Source organism: Crinia signifera, chromosome 3, assembly GCF_055691185.1.
Source record: "Crinia signifera chromosome 3, ASM5569118v1, whole genome shotgun sequence".
Lineage (NCBI taxonomy): Eukaryota > Metazoa > Chordata > Amphibia > Anura > Myobatrachidae > Crinia > Crinia signifera.
Window position 1 is genome coordinate 339940625 of NC_139219.1, and position 23231 is coordinate 339963855.

Consider the following 23231-nt stretch of genomic DNA (forward strand, 5'->3'; position numbering starts at 1 on the left):
TCTGTATACATGGCAGGAGAAGTAATATTACTCAGGGGAAGACACTATCCTCTGTATACAGGGCAGAAGGAGTAATAATACTCAGGGGAAGACACTATGCTCTGCACACAGGGCAGGAGGAGTAATAATACTCAGGGGAAGGCACTATACCCCGCATACAGGGCAGGGGGAGTAATAATACTCAGGGGAACACACTATCCTCTGTATACAGGGCAGGAGGAGTAATAATACTCAGGGGAAGACACTATGCTATGCACACAGGGCAGGAGGAGTAATAATACTCAGGGGAAGACACTATGCTCTGCACACAGGGCAGGAGGTGTAATAATACTCAGGGGAAGACACTATGCCCCGCACACAGGGCAGGAGGAGTAATAATACTCAGGGGGAAGACACTATACCCCGCACACAGGGCAGGAGGAGTAATAATACTCATGGGAAGGCACTATCCTCTGTCTACAGGGCAGGAGGAGTAATAATACTCAGGGGAAGGCACTATGCTCTGTATAAAGGGCAAGAGGAGTAATAATAATCAGGGGAAGACACTATGCTCGGTATACAGGGCAGGAGGAGTAATAATACTCAGGGGAAGGCACTATCCTCTGTATACAGGGCAGGAGAAGTAATAATACTCAGGGAAAGGCACTATCCTCTGTATACAGGGAAGGAGGAGTAATTATACTCAGGGGAAGGCACTATGCTCTGTATACAGGGCAGGAGGAGTAATAATACTCAGGGGAAGGCACTATGCTCTGTATACAGGGCAGGAGGAGTAATAATACTCAGGGGAAGACACTATGCTCTGTATACAGGGCAGGAAGAGTAATAATACTCAGGGGAAGGCACTATCCTCTGTATACAGGGCAGGAGGAGTAATAATACTCAGGGGAAGGCACTATGCTCTGTATACAGGGCAGGAGGAGTAATAATACTCAGGGGAAGGCACTATGCTCGGTATACAGGGCAGGAAGAGTAATAATACTCAGTGGAAGACACTATGCTCGGTATACAGGGCAGGAGGAGTAATAATACTCAGGGGAAGGCACTATACCCCGCATACAGGGCACGAGGAGTAATAATATTCAGGGGAAGACACTATGCTCCTCTGTATACAGGGCAGGAGGAGTAATAATACTCAGGGCAAGGCACTATACCCCGCATACAGGGCAGGAAGAGTAATAATACTCAGTGGAAGACACTATGCTCGGTATACAGGGCAGGAGGAGTAATAATACTCAGGGGAAGGCACTATGCCCCGCATACAGGGCAGGAAGAATAATAATACTCAGGGGAAGGCACTATGCTCTGTATACAGGGCAGGAGGAGTAATAATACTCAGGGGAAGGCACTATGCTCGGTATACAGGACAGGAGGAGTAATAATACTCAGGGGAAGACACTATGCTCCTCTGTATACAGGGCAGGAGGAGTAATAATACTCAAGGGAAGACACTATGCTCTGTATACAGGGCAGGAGGAGTAATAATACTCAGGGGAAGACACTATGCTCCTCTGTATACAGGGCAGGAAGAGTAATAATACTCAGTGGAAGACACTAGGCTCTGCACACAGGGCAGGAGGAGTAATAATACTAAGGGGAAGGCACTATACCCCACATACAGGGCAGGAGGAGTAATAATACTTAGGGGAAGGCACTATGCTCTGCATACAGGGCAGGAGGAGTAATAATACTCAGGGGAAGACACTATGCTCCTCTGTATACAGGGCAGGAGGAGTAATAATACTCAAGGTAAGACACTATGCTCTGTATACAGGGCAGGAGGAGTAATAATACTCAGGGGAAGGCACTATGCTCGGTATACAGGGCAGAAAGAGTAGTAATAATCTGGAGATGGCACTATACCTCACTACACGTCAGTAGACATATGGCTACTTGTGGTTGTGTTCGGTCTGTTTGGGGCAGTTATTGGGGTCTTATTGGTTTCTGCTCATATCACTTGTAGAGATCCTGGGGGCTCTTGCTTCAGTCCTGTCCATTTGGATTGTTACTGGAATTCTGCTTTACCTGGCCACTGCTCGGATCATCAACAACGACTATGACATTGATGGGCATGTCATGCTCATCACATCCGGCTGCGCTGTTCTGGTCAACGTCATGTGAGTAGAGAAATAACGTTATTACCTGCAGTGTACACGTGTATGAGACACCACTACTCCATGATGGTGCACAAAGAGGAACATGGAGTAGATGCAAGATTAACACCTTCCTGTATCAGGCATCTCTATGGAGAGATTGACACACAATAATATAGGTTGGGGATCCCTTATCCGTATATCCAAAAACCGTAGATGTTCAGGGTTTTTTTTCATACTCCCATGGTCCCCTGCCATTCATAGCGTCCATCTTCAGAGGCTTTCCTGGTCCCAATGATACACTGAGTTGGCGCACACAATATATCACTTTGACAGGGAATGTTCAGGAGATGGACAATGTGGATACCTCTGAAACCAGGTGAGTATGAATTTATTCTGAAATCTGGATAATCCCTTATCCAAAATGCTCCTGGGCTGCGTGTGGTATGATGCTCATTAGCCATTAGTCCAACATTGGAATCACGTCTTGGGATAGAACCGCTACAGTGATGGGTCTACTCTGGGGTTACAGTGACCGGATGGGTCTACTCTGGGGTTACAGTGACCGGATGGGTCTACTCTGGGGTTACAGTGACCGGATGGGTCTACTCTGGGGTTACAGTGACCGGATGGGTCTACTCTGGGGTTACAGTGACCGGATGGGTCTACTCTGGTGGTACAGTGACCGGATGGGTCTACTCTGGTGGTACAGTGACCGGATGGGTCTACTCTGGGGTTACAGTGACCGGATGGGTCTACTCTGGGGTTACAGTGACCAGATGGGTCTACTCTGGGGTTACAGTGACCGGATGGGTCTACTCTGGGGTTACAGTGACCGGATGGGTCTACTCTGGGGTTACAGTGACCGGATGGGTCTACTCTGGGGTTACAGTGACCGGATGAATCTACTCTGGGGTTACAGTGATCGGATGGTTCTACTCTGGGGTTACAGCGACCGGATCGGTCTACTCTGGTGGTACAGTGACCGGATCGGTCTACTCTAGTGGTACAGTGACCGGATCGGTCTACTCTGGGGTTACAGTGACCGGATGGGTCTACTCTGGGGTTACAGTGACCAGATGGGTCTACTCTGGGGTTACAGTGACCAGATGGGTCTACTCTGGGGTTACAGTGACCGGATGGGTCTACTCTGGGGTTACAGTGACCGGATGGGTCTACTCTGGTGGTACAGTGACCGGATGGGTCTACTCTGGGGTTACAGTGACCGGATGGGTCTACTCTGGGGTTACAGTGACCGGATGGGTCTACTCTGGGGTTACAGTGACCGGATGGGTCTACTCTGGGGTTACAGTGACCGGATGGGTCTACTCTGGGGTTACAGTGACCGGATGGGTCTACTCTGGTGGTACAGTGACCGGATGGGTCTACTCTGGGGTTACAGTGACCGGATGGGTCTACTCTGGGGTTACAGTGACCGGATGGGTCTACTCTGGGGTTACAGTGACCGGATGGGTCTACTCTGGGGTTACAGTGACCGGATGAATCTACTCTGGGGTTACAGTGATCGGATGGTTCTACTCTGGGGTTACAGTGACCGGATGGGTCTACTCTGGTGGTACAGTGACCGGATGGGTCTACTCTGGAGTTACAGTGACCGGATGGGTCTACTCTGGGGTTACAGTGACCGGATGGGTCTACTCTGGGGTTACAGTGACCGGATGGTTCTACTCTGGGGTTACAGTGACCGGATGGGTCTACTCTGGAGTTACAGTGACCGGATGGGTCTACTCTGGGGTTACAGTGACCGGATGGGTCTACTCTGGGGTTACAGTGACCGGATGGGTCTACTCTGGGGTTACAGTGACCCGATGGGTCTACTCTGGTGGTACAGTGACCGGATGGGTCTACTCTGGTGGTACAGTGACCGGATGGGTCTACTCTGGTAGTACAGTGACCGGATGGGTCTACTCTGGTGGTACAGTGACCGGATGGGTCTACTCTGGTGGTACAGTGACCGGATGGGTCTACTCTGGGGTTACAGTGACCGGATGGGTCTACTCTGGGGTTACAGTGACCGGATGGGTCTACTCTGGGGTTACAGTGACCAGATGGGTCTACTCTGGTGGTACAGTGACCGGATGGGTCTACTCTGGGGTTACAGTGACCGGATGGGTCTACTCTGGTGGTACAGTGAACGGATGGGTCTACTCTGGGGTTACAGTGACCGGATCGGTCTACTCTGGTGGTACAGTGACCGGATCGGTCTACTCTGGTGGTACAGTGACCGGATCGGTCTACTCTGGGGTTACAGTGACCGGATGGGTCTACTCTGGTGGTACAGTGACCGGATGGGTCTACTCTGGGGTTACAGTGACCGGATGGGTCTACTCTGGTGGTACAGTGACCGGATGGGTCTACTCTGGGGTTACAGTGACCGGATGGGTCTACTCTGGGGTTACAGTGACCAGATGGGTCTACTCTGGGGTTACAGTGACCAGATGGGTCTACTCTGGGGTTACAGTGACCAGATGGGTCTACTCTGGGGTTACAGTGACCAGATGGGTCTACTCTGGGGTTACAGTGACCAGATGGGTCTACTCTTGTGGTACAGTGACCGAATGGGTCTACTCTGGGGTTACAGTAATAGATGGATCTACTCTGGTGGTACAGTGGCCAGATGTGTCTCCTCTGGAATAACAGTGACCGGAAGGGTCTACTGTGGTGGTACAGTGGCCAGATAGGTCTACTTTGGGGTTACAGTGCCCGGATGGGTTTACTCTGGGTACAGTGATCAAATGGTTCTACTCTGTTGTTAGACTGACCAGATAGTTTTCTCTTGTGCGATTGCCTACAGTCCGATTTTGGAGATATCGATGAAGTAAATGCTGCAGGATGAAGAAATGGCTTAAATATAGGTATGACAAGGAGAAGTTGAGGATGGCACCTAGGCAGCGGATGTAGAGGAGAGAAGAAGACATGAAGGGGGAGGGGTGGAAGGCAATGAGAAGGAAGAGAGAAAGCTGGAGATGTGAGAGGGGTGCTGAGGAAGAGATCAGGGGAGGATCAGTAAATGTAAAGGTACATTTATGTATATCAACATATACAGAGCCATAACCAGGCTTTTTGGTGCCATGAGCCTGAAAGAGATTTGGTCAAAAAACACCTTTCCCTGCAGCACTGTGGTAGCACACTCCACACCACCCTAGTTATGGCCCTGAACATATAGGTACAGTAATAATGAAAGATAAAAGACCTGATGAGACCACCATGGGAGGAGAAAGTGTGGAGAGCAAAGAGATGATCAACTTTGTAGAACACCTGCAGGATGAAGTAGAAGAGAGTGGAAGTAGCTTTGGAGGAAGAGACAAAATAAACAATTGTTTAGAAGACAGCTGTCAAAAGAGGGCTTGAATGATGAGAGTTTGATCATGGCTTACCACACCCAGCAATTCCAATCTACTGTATGGCATGTGCCCTCTGGCCAGTCATCTCAGGATACCCCCCTGCTTTGATCCGGCATGGTAAGGGAACCACCACCTTGCCCAAGTTCAGCTGATTCTGATTACAGCCATTCACGTGCACATGTACAGTATCATATTGACTGTGTAGAGCGATCTCACTGCAGGGCCATAGATTAGCATCGGTGAGAAGGAGCCATGGGTAACGAGAAGCCATATGGGGTCCAACACTGAGGTTCCTTTTTAGCACTGGGCAGAACGGACATTGTCGTAGTGTTTGGTGTAGATGGTCTGACTTTGACATTCGATCTGGTCTTCTTTATGTTAGCATGGCCTACATCCTCCACCAGTCCACCACCTTCCATGGGCACTCTCACAGCTTGGGTTATGAGAAGATTGGAGACAGTCCGACCGGTGGTCTCTCTCTGCAGCTAGGACCCCACTGCAACACAAGTGTCCGGGCAGCGTTCATCCACGTGATCGGGGACCTTCTTCAGAGCTTTGGCGTTATGGTGGCCGCCATCGTCATTTACTTCAAGGTGAGTGCAGACAATGGGAGGGTGAGGGGGGGGGGCAGTGGTGAGATGGTAAAATACGATGAAGCATATTCAAACACTGTGGCAGGTTCTCCATGTATAACGTTGCGCTACTCTCCCGGTGCAGTGTTTAGTCTGGCGTAATTGTGCCTGTATTGCATGCACATACGTGAATTTGGCGGCCGCATCTCGCCATGATAATTAGGCGTCATAACCTCCACGCACAATGAGCACGTTTACGTACTGACCACTCTGTATAGAAACAGAATTAGGAATCATCTATCAATGATTCATAATCAGCCATGGTTTGTGGCTGATGTCAAATGCTTTTACCATGACCCCATCTGTGTGGAGTTTGTATATTTTCACAGTGCTTGCCTGGGTTTCCTCCGGGTACTCCAGTTTCCTCCCACAATGTAAAAATATACTGGCAGATTAAAGATCCCAGCAAATATTAACCCTAGCGTGTGCATGTACATGGGACACGTGGTGCTCAACTGCCGTCACATCCTATATATTATGCTGTAACTCCCTCAACCCCACATGGAACTACATTTTGTATCTGTTGCCATTTATGGAGTGTAATTAAAACAAGGTAACACAGAGTTTTCTCCCCCTTCCAGCCAGAGTACAAGATAGCGGACCCCGTGTGTACATTCCTCTTCTCCATCTTTGTCCTGGGAACCACCGCCACCATCTTACGTGATGTCTTCTGGGTGCTGATGGAAGGTAACGGTAATGTAGGGTAGGCGCTGGTTGCCAGGTGTTATGCTGGGGCAGATATATGGGGAATGTGACACTGTTATACCTCGTCACCTGCAATGTATGGACTGTGCACCCTTTTCTGCAGATGATGCCACAAGCGCAGGGTTTTGCATGGACTTCAGACGCAGCTGCGCTCACACTATGTGCGTTGAAGGTAATGTGTATATTTATCAGAGGTGAAATGCGTCCTCACAGCCATCATTATAAGCGCACACCTGTGCTAGTCCTGGATCGCCAGCCTCGGAATTGGCCATTGCCTGTAGACTTTCCCTGGGCTGGGAATCTAATCTGCAGGTCACAGTTACCAAGTTGTCCACCACCGTCCTAAGATTGGTTACCATATCTATGGTGCTCTCTGGGTAATGACTGGTAATGACTGGACCTTCCTCACTCTGTCCAGGGTCAATCTTCCATTTGCAGAAACCATCGCAGATTGGGTGCGAGACTTTGTCGGCCACCAGCATGCTCCTGTGTAATTGGACTTCCAGTCCTCCGACGCCGGTTGTGGTCAATCCTTATTTCCTCTGAGTCTGTCCCATACCCCAGTAACCATCCCCCCTTATCCTATACCAGCTGTCTTCTGTCATTCTATCATTAGATGTGTATGTCTCTTCCACCGATATTGTCCTGCCCTCCCTCCCCTAATAGCTGAGTCACCCTCCCAGGTAGGCTTCCTTCTCCAGAATGCCATCGATGTGGAAACTACAGTCTACTCTCACTAGCAGAGACCACGGACAAGCCGCAATGTACATCTGTCTCCATCTGCTGTCTACCAATCTCCTGTGGCTTCTACATAGCCCTGTCCTCTTCCTTGCTGGCAGGTGACACATCCCTGTTGGGACCAGTAGTACTCACCACTGGCAGTGCAGAGGTTGTGCTGCATGATCCATCCAGGACACCCAATGTTTGGGTTTGAAGCATTTGAGGGCCCTGTTTCTGTAGCATAAGCCTGGCTGTGATTGTCAGCTCCAACAAAGTGGCCAACCCTTGTCCCAAGGTGTTCCCTAAAAGTAACCCCTCTAGAAACCCACATTCACCTCCCCTGAACCATGGCCCAATCTTTGAGCCATCTGGCTCCATGCCACGGAAATGTTGATTTAGCACTTTAGCCAAAAATTTTAGGATTTTTGTTTATACAAGGTTAATACAGGACCTTGTTAATACCGGAAATCCTGTAGGTTTTGGCCAATAACTTTGAAAGACTAGAGATGAGCATCCATCTCTGCTGGTTTAGCCTTCCCAAGTGCCGCTACCACCTGATAGACTATTTACGACACGTCTGGGGCATCAGAATAGTAGTTCCGGAGGGTCAGTTACAAAGCAGTCAGATACGACTGCTTTGTAACCCTCCGATGGTGTAACCATCCGTATTAGCGGACGTATATACGGCCGCTAATACAAATTATTTCTAGCAGTCTGCACGGATCAGTCAGATCCGTGCAGGCTGCAAGGTGTAAAAAAAAATAAATGAAAAAAAACAAACGGCGTGGGGTCCCCCCCACAGCTATAACCAGCACCAGGCTGAAGGAGCCGGGGCCGGTAATTAAAAATCAGGGAACCCGACAAATAGGGGATCCCCGATTTTTAACAACCAGCCCCAGGCTCCAGGTCCGGGGCTGGTTCCCAAAATACGGGGGACAAAATGACTAGGGGTCCCCCGTATTTTAAGAACCAGCCCCAGGCACAACCAGCCAGCAGGGTAATGTCACAGCCGGGGGACACTTATAATATAAGGTCCCGCGGCCAAAACATTAACCCTACCGACCAGTCAGCCTGGCCAGGGGCCCTGGGGGAGTGGGGACCCCCCCAATGAAGGGGTCCCCCCCCTCCAGGACTTACCTGACCAGGCTGAAGCCTGGTGCTGTCCTCGATGCCCCTGGGCGGTGGGCATCGAGCTGATAGTGGTGTAAAAAATAGATTAAACTATTGTTTTTTACTGTGGCACTACAAGTGCCAGCAAGCCTCCCCAGCAAGCTGGGACTTGGAGAACCACAAGTCCCAGCCTGCTGGGCATTAAAGGGCCCGCTGGCACTTGTAGTTCCACAGTTAAAAAAATAGTGCACAAAACACACTGACACACTTAAAATAAAACTTTAATACATCCATTACACACATACTAATACTTACCTATCTTCTTCCCGTAGGTAGCCCTGGTCCTGATGTCCTCCGGTCCTGTGTCGGCGTTCCTCTTCATGTCGACGTCCTTCTTGAAGTCGACGTCCCTGTCGGCGATGGCGTCCGGTGTCCGGGTCCGACGAAATCCATTTGGGAAGCTGTGGAAGGAAACCATACTCACCTGTCCCAGCGCGACGTAGTCCAGGTAAGTGTCTTGGCAAAAAAAAAAACCGAACACCCTGAAACCAGCCGGACACGGAGACGTACAGTGTTTGTTTACATCGTGCGGCTCCGCCTCCCGAATGCCGCTATTGGCCGCCTTGCGGCCTAGCGGCTCCTGATTGGCCGCTAGGCCGCAAGGCGGCCAATAGCGGCATTTGGGAGGCGGAGCCGCACGATGTAAACACCGTGCGGCTCTCTGTCCGGCTGGATTCGGGGTGTTCGGTTTGTTTTTTTGCCAAGACACTTACCTGGACTACGTCGCGCTGGGACAGGTGAGTATGGTTTCCTTCCACAGCTTCCCAAATGGATTTCATCGGACCCGGACACCGGACGCCATCGCCGACAGGGACGTCGACTTCAAGAAGGACGTCGACATGAAGAGGAACGCCGACACAGGACCGGAGGACATCAGGACCAGGGCTACCTACGGGAAGAAGATAGGTAAGTATTAGTATGTGTGTAATGGATGTATTAAAGTTTTATTTTAAAAGTGTGTCAGTGTGTTTTGTGCACTATTTTTTTAACTGTGGAACTACAAGTGCCAGCGGGCCCTTTAATGCCCAGCAGGCTGGGACTTGTGGTTCTCCAAGTCCCAGCTTGCTGGGGAGGCTTGCTGGCACTTGTAGTGCCACAGTAAAAAACAATAGTTTAATCTATTTTTTACACCACTATCAGCTCGATGCCCACCGCCCAGGGGCTTCGAGGACAGCACCAGGCTTCAGCCTGATCAGGTAAGTCCTGGAGGGGGGGGACCCCTTCATTGGGGGGGTCCCCACTCCCCCAGGGCCCCTGGCCAGGCTGACTGGTCTGTAGGGTTAATGTTTTGGCCGCGGGACCTTATATTATAAGTGTCCCCCGGCTGTGACATTACCCTGCTGGCTGGTTGTGCCTGGGGCTGGTTCTTAAAATACGGGGGACCCCTAGTCATTTTGTCCCCCGTATTTTGGGAACCAGCCCCGGACCTGGAGCCTGGGGCTGGTTGTTAAAAATCGGGGATCCCCTATTTGTCGGGTTCCCTGATTTTTAATTACCGGCCCCGGCTCCGTCAGCCTGGTGCTGGTTTCGGCTGTGGGGGGGACCCCACGCCGTTTTTTTTTTTTTATTTATTTAATTTTTCTATTTTTTTACACTGAAGCCTGCACGGATCTGACTGATCCGTGCAGGCTAAAACGCAAATAGAACAGGAAAATGGTGTTCTATTTTCCTGTCGTATTTGCGTGAGTGTTTCACACCACTTAGCAGCCGTATTATCAGTACGGCTGCTTAGTACATCAGGAACCACCATTCTTTTGAATGGTGATTTCTGTCGTATCCTATCGATGGTGTAGGACATTCGTATTTGTAAATACAAATACGAATGTTCCATCTTTAGGACTACGAATTGTTGTATTTTTGGGATTGTAAATCCCAAAAATACAAATTCGTAAAAAAAAGGTGTATTTCTGCCTACGAATACACCTTTTTTCTACGAATCCATTTTGGTAAATCTCCCCCTAAATGTCAAAATTATTTTTGGAGTAATGTCAAATTCAAGGCGTATTGTTTCGATGGCGTATTAATTTGTATTATTGTAAAAATACCAATACAACTGACTGTTACGGTCGTAAAATACAAAATACTAACATTATTTCACATTCACACCGTACTTTGCTTAGTAAATTTCCCCCAATGTATACTGGCGCTGGGGACCAGGAGAACCGGTGGTGGCTGACAGTGAGGGAAGGTCAGTGCTTGCCCCAAAGATATTACAGCCACCTGTGGCCCCCCTATGGGTCTATCACAGACATTACAGCCACCTGTGGCCCCCCCCTATGGGTCCACCACAGACATTACAGCCACCTGTGGCTCCCCCTATGGGTCTATCACAGACATTACAGCCACCTGTGGCTCCCCCTATGGGTCTATCACAGACATTACAGCCACCTGTGGCTCCCCCCTATGGGTCTATCACAGACATTACAGCCACCTGTGGCTCCCCCTATGGGTCCCCCACAGACACTACAGCCACCTGTGGCTCCCCCTATAGGTCCACCATAGACATTACAGCCACCTGTGGCTCCCCCTATGGGTCCCCCACAGACACTACAGCCACCTGTGGCTCCCCTATGGGTCCACCACAGACATTACAGCCACCTCTGGCTCCCCCTATGGGTCCCCCACAGATATTACAGCCACCTGTGGCCCCCCCTATGGGTCTATCACAGACATTATAGCCACCTGTGGCTCCCCCTATGGGTCCCCCACAGACACTACAGCCACCTATGGCTCCCCCTATAGGTCCACCATAGACATTACAGCCACCTGTGGCTCCCCCTATGGGTCCCCCACAGACACTACAGCCACCTGTGGCTCCCCTATGGGTCCACCACAGACATTACAGCCACCTGTGCCTCCCCCTATGGGTCCCCCACAGACATTACAGCCACCTGTGGCTCCCCCTATGGGTCCACCATAGACATTACAGCTACCTGTGCCTCCCCCTATGGGTCTATCACAGACATTACAGCCACCTGTGGCTCCCCCTATGGTTCCCCCACAGACACTACAGCCACCTGTGGCTCCCCCTATGGGTCCACCATAGACATTACAGCCACCTGTGCCTCCCCCTAAGGGTCCACCATAGACATTACAGCTACCTGTGCCTCCCCCTATGGGTCCCCCACAGACACTACAGCCACCTGTGGCTCCCCTATGGGTCCACCACAGACATTACAGCCACCTGTGGCTCCCCCTATGGGTCCACCATAGACATTACAGCTACCTGTGCCTCCCCCTATGGGTCTATCACAGACACTACAGCCACCTGTGGCTCCCCCTATGGGTCCACCATAGACATTACAGCTACCTGTGCCTCCCGCTATGGGTCCCCCACAGACACTACAGCCACCTGTGGCTCCCCCTATGGGTCCCCCACAGACATTACAGCCACCTGTGCCTCCCCCTATGGGTCCCCCACAGACACTACAGCCACCTGTGGCTCCCCCTATGGGTCCCCCACAGACATTACAGCCACCTGTGGCTCCCCCTATGGGTCTATCACAGACATTACAGCCACCTGTGGCTCCCCCTATGGGTCCACCATAGACATTACAGCCACCTGTGACTCCCCTATGGGTCCCCCACAGACACTACAGCCACCTGTGGCTCCCCTATGGGTCCCCCACAGACATTACAGCCACCTGTGGCTCCCCCTATGGGTCCCCCACAGACATTACAGCCACCTGTGGCTCCCCCTATGGGTCCCCCACAGACACTACAGCCACCTGTGGCTCCCCTATGGGTCCCCCACAGACATTACAGCTACCTGTGCCTCCCCCTATGGGTCTATCACAGACACTACAGCCACCTGTGGCTCCCCTATGGGTCCCCCACAGACACTACAGACACCTGTAGCTCCCCCTATGGGTCCCCCACAGACATTACAGCTACCTGTGCCTCCCCCTATGGGTCTATCACAGACACTACAGCCACCTGTGGCTCCCCCTATGGGTCCCCCACAGACACTACAGCCACCTGTAGCTCCCCCTATGGGTCCCCCACAGACATTACAGCTACCTGTGCCTCCCCCTATGGGTCTATCACAGACACTACAGCCACCTGTAGCTCCCCCTATGGGTCCCCCACAGACACTACAGTCACCTGTAGCTCCCCTATGGGTCCACCACAGACATTACAGCCACCTGTGCCTCCCCCTATGGGTCCCGCACAGACACTACAGTCACCTGTAGCTCCCCTATGGGTCCACCATAGACATTACAGCCACCTGTGGCTCCCCCTATGGGTCCACCATAGACACTACAGCCACCTGTGGCTCCCCCTATGGGTCTATCACAGACATTACAGCCACCTGTGCCTCCCCCTATGGGTCCCCCACAGACACTACAGCCACCTGTAGCTCCCCCTATGGGTCCCCCACAGACACTACAGACACCTGTAGCTCCCCCTATGGGTCCCCCACAGACATTATAGCCACCTGTAGCTCCCCCTATGGGTCCCCCACAGACACTACAGCCACCTGTGGCTCCCCCTATGGGTCCCCCACAGACACTACAGCCACCTGTAGCTCCCCCTATGGGTCCCCCACAGACACTACAGCCACCTGTGGCTCCCCCTATAGGTCCCCCACAGACACTACAGCCACCTGTGGCTCCCCCTATAGGTCCCCCACAGACACTACAGCCACCTGTAGCTCCCCCTATGGGTCCCCCACAGACACTACAGCCACCTGTGACTCCCCTATGGGTCCACCATAGACATTACAGCTACCTGTGCCTCCCGCTATGGGTCTATCACAGACATTATAGCCACCTGTGGCTCCCCCTATGGGTCCACCATAGACATTACAGCCACCTGTGGCTCCCCCTATGGGTCCCCCACAGACACTACAGCCACCTGTGGCTCCCCCTATGGGTCCACCATAGACATTACAGCCACCTGTAGCTCCCCCTATGGGTCCCCCACAGACACTACAGCCACCTGTGACTCCCCTATGGGTCCCCCACAGACACTACAGCCACCTGTGTCTCCCCCTATGGGTCCCCCACAGACACTACAGCCACCTGTGGCTCCCCCTATGGGTCCACCATAGACATTACAGCCACCTGTGCCTCCCGCTATGGGTCTATCACAGACATTATAGCCACCTGTGGCTCCCCCTATGGGTCCCCCACAGACACTACAGCCACCTGTGGCTCCCCCTATGGGTCCACCATAGACATTACAGCCACCTGTGGCTCCCCCTATGGGTCCCCCACAGACACTACAGCCACCTGTGGCTCCCCCTATGGGTCCACCATAGACATTACAGCCACCTGTGGCTCCCCCTATGGGTCCCCCACAGACACTACAGCCACCTGTGGCTCCCCCTATGGGTCCACCATAGACATTACAGCCACCTGTAGCTCCCCCTATGGGTCCCCCACAGACACTACAGCCACCTGTGGCTCCCCCTATGGGTCCACCATAGACATTACAGCCACCTGTGGCTCCCCCTATGGGTCCCCCACAGACACTACAGCCACCTGTGGCTCCCCCTATGGGTCCACCATAGACATTACAGCCACCTGTAGCTCCCCCTATGGGTCCCCCACAGACACTACAGCCCTACAAGTTCATAGCAGCCCGGCCATCCTTCCTTCCATGTCTGACAGAGTCTGGCTGTGCCCTCAGCTGCGTTACATGGCACAATGCAAGGCCAGGTGGCGCTGCGCCTTCCTCACATTCTGAGGTGTCTGATGCACACTCTATGGTCTGGTTCTCTCTTCAGCTGAGAAACTCTGCACCAGCCCCAAAATCTAAAGCTCCTCTGTGCAAACAGCAGGTGGTGGTGGTGGCGTTCCCCAGTCTGATCAGATCTCTGAGGCCAGGAATGAGCCGTGGTAACTCCTACTGCAAGGCTGAGCTCCCGTTACCCCTGTCTGACCTGCAGGGCTGGCAACAGAAATCTTGGGGCCCGTTACACTGCTATTTTGGGCCCCCTTTCTCCTGGACCCATACTCGGGACTATGTAAATACCGGACCCGGACCGGACATCAAAATCTGTAGTCCGGAGCTTGTAGTGTCCGGTCCAGGGGGTGTCCCGTCCAGGAGGGGGCTACAAGCTCCAAAATGCAGAGTTTGATGTCCGGCGGTCCGGGGGTCTTGTCCTGGTACCCATACCCCCCATCCTCTAATCCAAAGTACAGGATAAAAGAAAACACTACATGTATATATAATGTTAAATATAAATCTGTCATTCCCCTTGAGATATATATATATATATATCAGCTACCTCCTAGCACTATAATATACATATTGACAAACACACATATACAGCAATATAATAGTGTGTGGCTGCGGAACACACGTGTGGGAGGGTGCAATAGGAACTCACCAACAACGGGGCTGTGGGCAGCTGCAGTAGTGACTTAGTGACAGTGGTGGGAGAGCTAGGCACCACCACCACATCTGCTGGGCACACACACCTACTGCACAGTCCTGTTCTACGTGGTCCCCCTGCCTCGCTCGGCGGCTTACAGGCTGTGCTTCGCCGCCGGGCTGTAGTACAGACAGCCGACCAAGCGGCCAGGGTGCACCCGCAGTACAGACCATGGCACACCACAGTAGCACACAGCCTGTAGGCGGCTGAGTGCAGCAGAGGGAGTCGGGGACACAGGCAGACGGATGGGCGGCTGCGGCGGGGCACAGGCAGATGGCTGCAGCGGGGCACAGATGGCGTACATCACTGCTGCCACAGCCCACAGTCAAGCTCTGCTTCTGTGGGCCCTCAGAATTGTCGGGGCCCTTCACAGCTGTCCCCCTAGACCCCCCCTGTCGCCGGGCCTGCTGACCTGCGGTGGATCCCCAGGGTGCCCTCCCACAAGGTTCCACAAATAGGCAATTGGACGTGTGTCTAAAATCTTTATACTCACTTTCAGGGGCCACAGCCAGACCTGCCATGGGTAAAGTCATTATAAAAGTGGGTAGACGTCCTTGAAAACAGCTTCATGTCCATTCCCACCGCGGGACAGGGGTCTATCCTGGCCAACATCGGGGATGCCGCCTAAGCTGCTCTGCGTACAGGACTGTTATACTCCAAGGCCTCGGCGGCTTCCATAGCGCGGCATCAGTCAGGGAACGCTGAGAAGGTCCTGGAACACTTCCATACACAGGTGTGATGATGGTAGACCTCCCCTCAGCTATACAGGCTCGCACCCCAAGAACACTCCCGTACACAGGTGTGATGATGGTAGACCTTCCCTCAGCTGTACAGGCTCGCACCCCAAGAACACTCCCGTACACAGGTGTGATGATGGTAGACCTTCCCTCAGCTATACAGGCTCGCACCCCAAGAACACTCCCGTACACAGGTGTGATGATGGTAGACCTTCCCTCAGCTATACAGGCTCGCACCCCAAGAACACTCCCGTACACAGGTGTGATGATGGTAGACCTTCCCTCAGCTATACAGGCTCGCACCCCAAGAAACATTTGGGCTTCTGCGTATTCTTAGATGTAGCCTGGGGAGAATGGGTCCAGGAAAAGGACAGAAACATCTAAACAGAGGCCAAAGGTGCCCGAAGTCACCCCGAGCAGTGAGGAATCGTCATGGAGCCGGCGGGCTGAGGAATGGGACCTAACCGATGAATGTGCTGTAGGCTGCTGCAGGAAACCTGCTACATACTGTGGTGTGGAAGGATTGTGTCACAGAAGTAACACCACGCATCAGCTAATTCACAGAAGTAACGCCACGCATCAGCTAATACACAGAAGTAACGACACGCATCAGCTAATACACAGAAGTAACGTCACGCATCAGCTAATTCACAGAAGTAACGCCACGCATCAGCTAATTCACAGAAGTAACACCACGCATCAGCTAATACACAGAAGTAATGCCACGCATCGGCTAATTCACAGAAGTAACACCACGCATCAGCTAATACACAGAAGTAACGCCACGCATCAGCTAATACACAGAAGTAACGCCACGCATCAGCTAATTCACAGAAGTAACGCCACGCATCAGCTAATACACAGAAGTAACGCCACGCATCAGCTAATACACAGAAGTAACGCCACGCATCAGCTAATACACAGAAGTAATGCCACGCATCAGCTAATACACAGAAGTAACGCCACGCATCAGCTAATTCACAGAAGTAACGCCACGCATCAGCTAATTCACAGAAGTAACGCCACGCATCAGCTAATACACAGAAGTAACGCCACGCATCAGCTAATTCACAGAAGTAACGCCACACATCAGCTAATACACAGAAGTAACGCCACGCATCAGCTAATTCACAGAAGTAACGCCACGCATCAGCTAATTCACAGAAGTAACGCCACGCATCAGCTAATACACAGAAGTAAAGCCACGCATCAGCTAATTCACAGAAGTAACGCCACGCATCAGCTAATACACAGAAGTAACGCCACGCATCAGCTAATTCACAGAAGTAACGCCACGCATCAGCTAATACACAGAAGTAACGCCACGCATCAGCTAATACACAGAAGTAACGCCACGCATCAGCTAATACACAGAAGTAACGCCACGCATCAGCTAATACACAGAAGTAACGCCACGCATCAGCTAATTCACAGAAGTAACGCCACGCATCAGCTAATACACAGAAGTAACGCCACGCATCAGCTAATTCACAGAAGTAACGCCACGCATCAGTTAATACACAGAAGTAACGCCACGCATCAGCTAATACATAGAAGTAACGCCACGCATCAGCTAATTCACAGAAGTAACACCACGCATCAGCTAATTCACAGAAGTAACGCCACGCATCAGCTAATACACAGAAGTAACGCCACGCATCAGCTAATTCACAGAAGTAACGCCACGCATCAGCTAATACACAGAAGTAACGCCACGCATCAGCTAATTCACAGAAGTAACGCCACGCATCAGCTAATACACAGAAGTAACGCCACGCATCAGCTAATACACAGAAGTAACGCCACGCATCAGCTAATACACAGAAGTAACGCCACGCATCAGCTAATTCACAGAAGTAACGCCACGCATCAGCTAATTCACAGAAGTAACGCCACGCATCAGCTAATACACAGAAGTAACGCCACGCATCAGCTAATTCACAGAAGTAACGCCACGCATCAGCTAATACACAGAAGTAACGCCACGCATCAGCTAATTCACAGAAGTAACGCCACACATCAGCTAATACACAGAAGTAACGCCACGCATCAGCTAATTCACAGAAGTAACGCCACGCATCAGCTAATTCACAGAAGTAACGCCACGCATCAGCTAATACACAGAAGTAAAGCCACGCATCAGCTAATTCACAGAAGTAACGCCACGCATCAGCTAATACACAGAAGTAACGCCACGCATCAGCTAATTCACAGAAGTAACGCCACGCATCAGCTAATACACAGAAGTAACGCCACGCATCAGCTAATACACAGAAGTAACGCCACGCATCAGCTAATACACAGAAGTAACGCCACGCATCAGCTAATACACAGAAGTAACGCCACGCATCAGCTAATTCACAGAAGTAACGCCACGCATCAGCTAATACACAGAAGTAACGCCACGCATCAGCTAATTCACAGAAGTAACGCCACGCATCAGTTAATACACAGAAGTAACGCCACGCATCAGCTAATACATAGAAGTAACGCCACGCATCAGCTAATTCACAGAAGTAACGCCACGCATCAGCTAATTCACAGAAGTAACGCCACGCATCAGCTAATACACAGAAGTAACGCCACGCATCAGCTAATTCACAGAAGTAACGCCACGCATCAGCTAATACACAGAAGTAACGCCACGCATCAGCTAATTCACAGAAGTAACGCCACGCATCAGCTAATACACAGAAGTAACGCCACGCATCAGCTAATTCACAGAAGTAACGCCACGCATCAGCTAATACACAGAAGTAACACCACGCATCAGCTAATACACAGAAGTAACGCCACGCATCAGCTAATTCACAGAAGTAACGCCACGCATCAGCTAATTCACAGAAGTAACGCCACGCATCAGCTAATACACAGAAGTAACGCCACGCATCAGCTAATACACAGAAGTAACGCCACGCATCAGCTAATTCACAGAAGTAACGCCACGCATCAGCTAATACAGAGAAGTAACGCCACGCATCAGCTTATACCCAGAAGTAACGCCACGCATCAGCTAATTCACAGAAGTAACGCCACGCATCAGCTTATACACAGAAGTAACGCCACGCATCAGCTAATACCCAGAAGTAACGCCACGCATCAGCTAATTCACAGAAGTAACGCCACGCATCAGCTAATACACAGAAGTAATGCCACGCATCAGCTAATACACAGAAGTAACGCCACGCATCAGCTAATTCACAGAAGTAAGGCCACGCATCAGCTAATTCACAGAAGTAACGCCACGCATCAGCTAATACACAGAAGTAACGCCACGCATCAGCTAATTCACAGAAGTAACGCCACGCATCAGCTAATTCACAGAAGTAACGCCACGCATCAGCTAATACACAGAAGTAACGCCACGCATCAGCTAATTCACAGAAGTAACGCCACGCATCAGCTAATACATAGAAGTAACGCCACGCATCAGCTAATTCACAGAAGTAACGCCACGCATCAGCTAATTCACAGAAGTAACGCCACGCATCAGCTAATACACAGAAGAAACGCCACGCATCAGCTAATACACAGAAGTAACACCACGCATCAGCTAATTCACAGAAGTAACGCCACGCATCAGCTAATACATAGATGTAACGCCACGCATCAGCTAATACATAGAAGTAACGCCACGCATCAGCTAATACACAGAAGTAACACCACGCATCAGCTAATACACAGAAGTAACGCCACGCATCAGCTAATAGTAGTAGTAGTAGTAGTAAGTTTATTTATAAGGCGCCGCAAAGTGTCCGCAGCGCCGTACATAGCAAACAAAAAAACAAATTACAAGGTAACGTACAGGGTGTGTTGAAAGATACAGTATAAATAGGGGTATAGCTGGTCGAACTAAAATCAGCATCAGTTCAGAAGTAGGTGTCAAAATTGTCAAGGAGACTGAAGATGAAGTAGAGGAAGGGAAGAACAGGACAGGTGAGGTAATGAGGTAGGGTGAGTACGTGAGGAAGGAGGGCCCTGCTCATAAGAGTTAACATACTAAAAATAGGTGGGTGGACGAACGAAATACAATAGGATAAGTAGGAACGGAGGGGAACGGAGGCAGGATAGGAGGATCAAAAGAGGTTAGGAGGAGGGATAATACACAGAAGTAACGCCACGCATCAGCTAATACACAGAAGTAACGCCACGCATCAGCTAATACACAGAAGTAACAACACGCATCAGCTAATACACAGAAGTAACGCCACGCATAAGCTAATACACAGAAGTAACGCCACGCATCAGCTAATACACAGAAGTAACGCCACGCATCAGCTAATACACAGAAGTAACGCCACGCATCAGCTAATTCACAGAAGTAACGCCACGCATCAGCTAATTCACAGAAGTAACGCCACGCATCAGCTAATACACAGAAGTAACGCCACGCATCAGCTAATTCACAGAAGTAACGCCACGCATCAGCTAATTCACAGAAGTAACGCCACGCATCAGCTAATTCACAGAAGTAACGTCACGCATCAGCTAATTCACAGAAGTAACGCCACGCATCAGCTAATTCACAGAAGTAACACCACGCATCAGCTAATACACAGAAGTAACGCCACGCATCAGCTAATTCACAGAAGTAACGCCACGCATCAGCTAATACACAGAAGTAACGCCACGCATCAGCTAATACACAGAAGTAACGCCACGCATCAGCTAATTCACAGAAGTAACGCCACGCATCAGCTAATACACAGAAGTAACGCCACGCATCAGCTAATACACAGAAGTAACGCCACGCATCAGCTAATTCACAGAAGTAACGCCACGCATCAGCTAATACACAGAAGTAACGCCACGCATCAGCTAATTCACAGAAGTAACGCCACGCATCAGCTAATTCACAGAAGTAACGCCACGCATCAGCTAATACACAGAAGTAACGCCACGCATCAGCTAATTCACAGAAGTAACGCCACGCATCAGCTAATTCACAGAAGTGACGCCACGCATCAGCTAATTCACAGAAGTAACGCCACGCATCAGCTAATACACAGAAGTAACGCCACGCATCAGCTAATTCACAGAAGTAACGCCACGCATCAGCTAATACACAGAAGTAACGCCACGCATCAGCTAATACACAGAAGTAACGCCACGCATCAGCTAATTCGCAGAAGTAACGCCACGCATCAGCTAATACACAGAAGTAACACCACGCATCAGCTAATACACAGAAGTAACGCCACGCATCAGCTAATTCACAGAAGTAACGCCACGCATCAGCTAATACACAGAAGTAACGCCACGCATCAGCTAATACACAGAAGTAGCGCCACGCATCAGCTAATTCACAGAAGTAACGCGACGCATCAGCTAATACACAGAAGTAACGCCACGCATCAGCTAATTCACAGAAGTAACGCCACGCATCAGCTAATTCACAGAAGTAACGCCACGCATCAGCTAATACACAGAAGTAACGCCACGCATCAGCTAATTCACAGAAGTAACGCCACGCATCAGCTAATTCACAGAAGTAACGCCACGCATCAGCTAATACACAGAAGTAACGCCACGCATCAGCTAATTCACAGAAGTAACGCCACGCATCAGCTAATTCACAGAAGTAACGCCACGCATCAGCTAATACACAGAAGTAACGCCACGCATCAGCTAATACACAGAAGTAACGCCACGCATCAGCTAATTCACAGAAGTAACGCCACACATCAGCTAATACACAGAAGTAACGCCACGCATCAGCTAATTCACAGAAGTAACGCCACGCATCAGCTAATTCACAGAAGTAACGCCACGCATCAGCTAATACACAGAAGTAACGCCACGCATCAGCTAATTCACAGAAGTAACGTCACGCATCAGCTAATTCATAGAAGTAACGCCACGCATCAGCTAATACACAGAAGTAACGCCACGCATCAGCTAATACACAGAAGTAACGCCACGCATCAGCTAATTCACAGAAGTAACGCCACGCATCAGCTAATACATAGAAGTAACGCCACGCATCAGCTAATTCACAGAAGTAATGCCACGCATCAGTTAATACACAGAAGTAACGCCACGCATCAGCTAATACATAGAAGTAACGCCACGCATCAGCTAATTCACAGAAGTAACGCCACGCATCAGCTAATTCACAGAAGTAACGCCACGCATCAGCTAATACACAGAAGTAACGCCACGCATCAGCTAATACACAGAAGTAACGCCACGCATCAGCTAATTCACAGAAGTAACGCCACGCATCAGCTAATACACAGAAGTAACGCCACACATCAGCTAATACACAGAAGTAACGCCACGCATCAGCTAATTCACAGAAGTAACACCACGCATCAGCTAATACACAGAAGTAACGCCACGCATCAGCTAATTCACAGAAGTAACGCCACGCATCAGCTAATACACAGAAGTAACACCACGCATCAGCTAATACACAGAAGTAACGCCACGCATCAGCTAATTCACAGAAGTAACGCCACGCATCAGCTAATTCACAGAAGTAACGCCACGCATCAGCTAATACACAGAAGTAACGCCACGCATCAGCTAATACACAGAAGTAACGCCACGCATCAGCTAATTCACAGAAGTAACGCCACGCATCAGCTAATACATAGAAGTAACGCCACGCATCAGCTAATACCCAGAAGTAACGCCACGCATCAGCTAATTCACAGAAGTAACGCCACGCATCAGCTAATACACAGAAGTAACGCCACGCATCAGCTAATACCCAGAAGTAACGCCACGCATCAGCTAATTCACAGAAGTAACGCCACGCATCAGCTAATACACAGAAGTAACGCCACGCATCAGCTAATACACAGAAGTAACGCCACGCATCAGCTAATTCACAGAAGTAACGCCACGCATCAGCTAATACATAGAAGTAACCCCACGCATCAGCTAATACATAGAAGCCGGATCGCTGAGGCCAGGGCGCCAGCACCGGGTAAAGTGGTTCCTGGGAAGGAGCCCGCGAAGAGAACCCAAAGGGAGGAGGAGTTGATGGTGCCACCTGGGTGGATGGTCCACTACCGAGAGCCCACTGACAAAGGGAGAAATCACAGAACTGCTCTCCGTCTCTCTGGGCTAATGCTCTCCCTTTTATCAGGCACTGCTGGGTTATTGCTCTCTGGTATTAGGCACTGCTGGGTTATTGCTCTCTGGTATCAGGCACTGCTGGGTTATTGCTCTCTGGTATCAGGCACTGCTGGGTTATTGCTCTCTGGTACCAGGCACTGCTGGGTTATTGCTCTCTGGTATCAGGTACTGCTGAGTTATTGCTCTCTCTGGTATCAGGCACTGCTGGGTTATTGCTCTCTGGTATCAGGCACTGCTGGGTTATTGCTCTCTGGTATCAGGCACTGCTGGGCTAATGCTCTCTGGTATCAGGCACTGCTGGGCTAATGCTCTCTGGTATCAGGCACTGCTGGGCTAATGCT

At 50.6% G+C, this 23231-nt stretch overlaps 1 protein-coding gene across 1 annotated transcript in view; it reads left to right on the plus strand.

Annotated features, from left to right (window-relative positions):
* Positions 1-23231, plus strand: part of SLC30A3 (solute carrier family 30 member 3) — a 92288-nt gene that overhangs the window by 35723 nt on the left and 33334 nt on the right. Inside the window, exons 4-6 of the mRNA XM_083174842.1 lie at positions 1964-2117; positions 5841-6051; positions 6672-6777. Of these exons, the coding sequence (XP_083030968.1) occupies positions 1964-2117; positions 5841-6051; positions 6672-6777 (471 nt within the window). The remainder of the gene's footprint in view (positions 1-1963; positions 2118-5840; positions 6052-6671; positions 6778-23231) is intronic.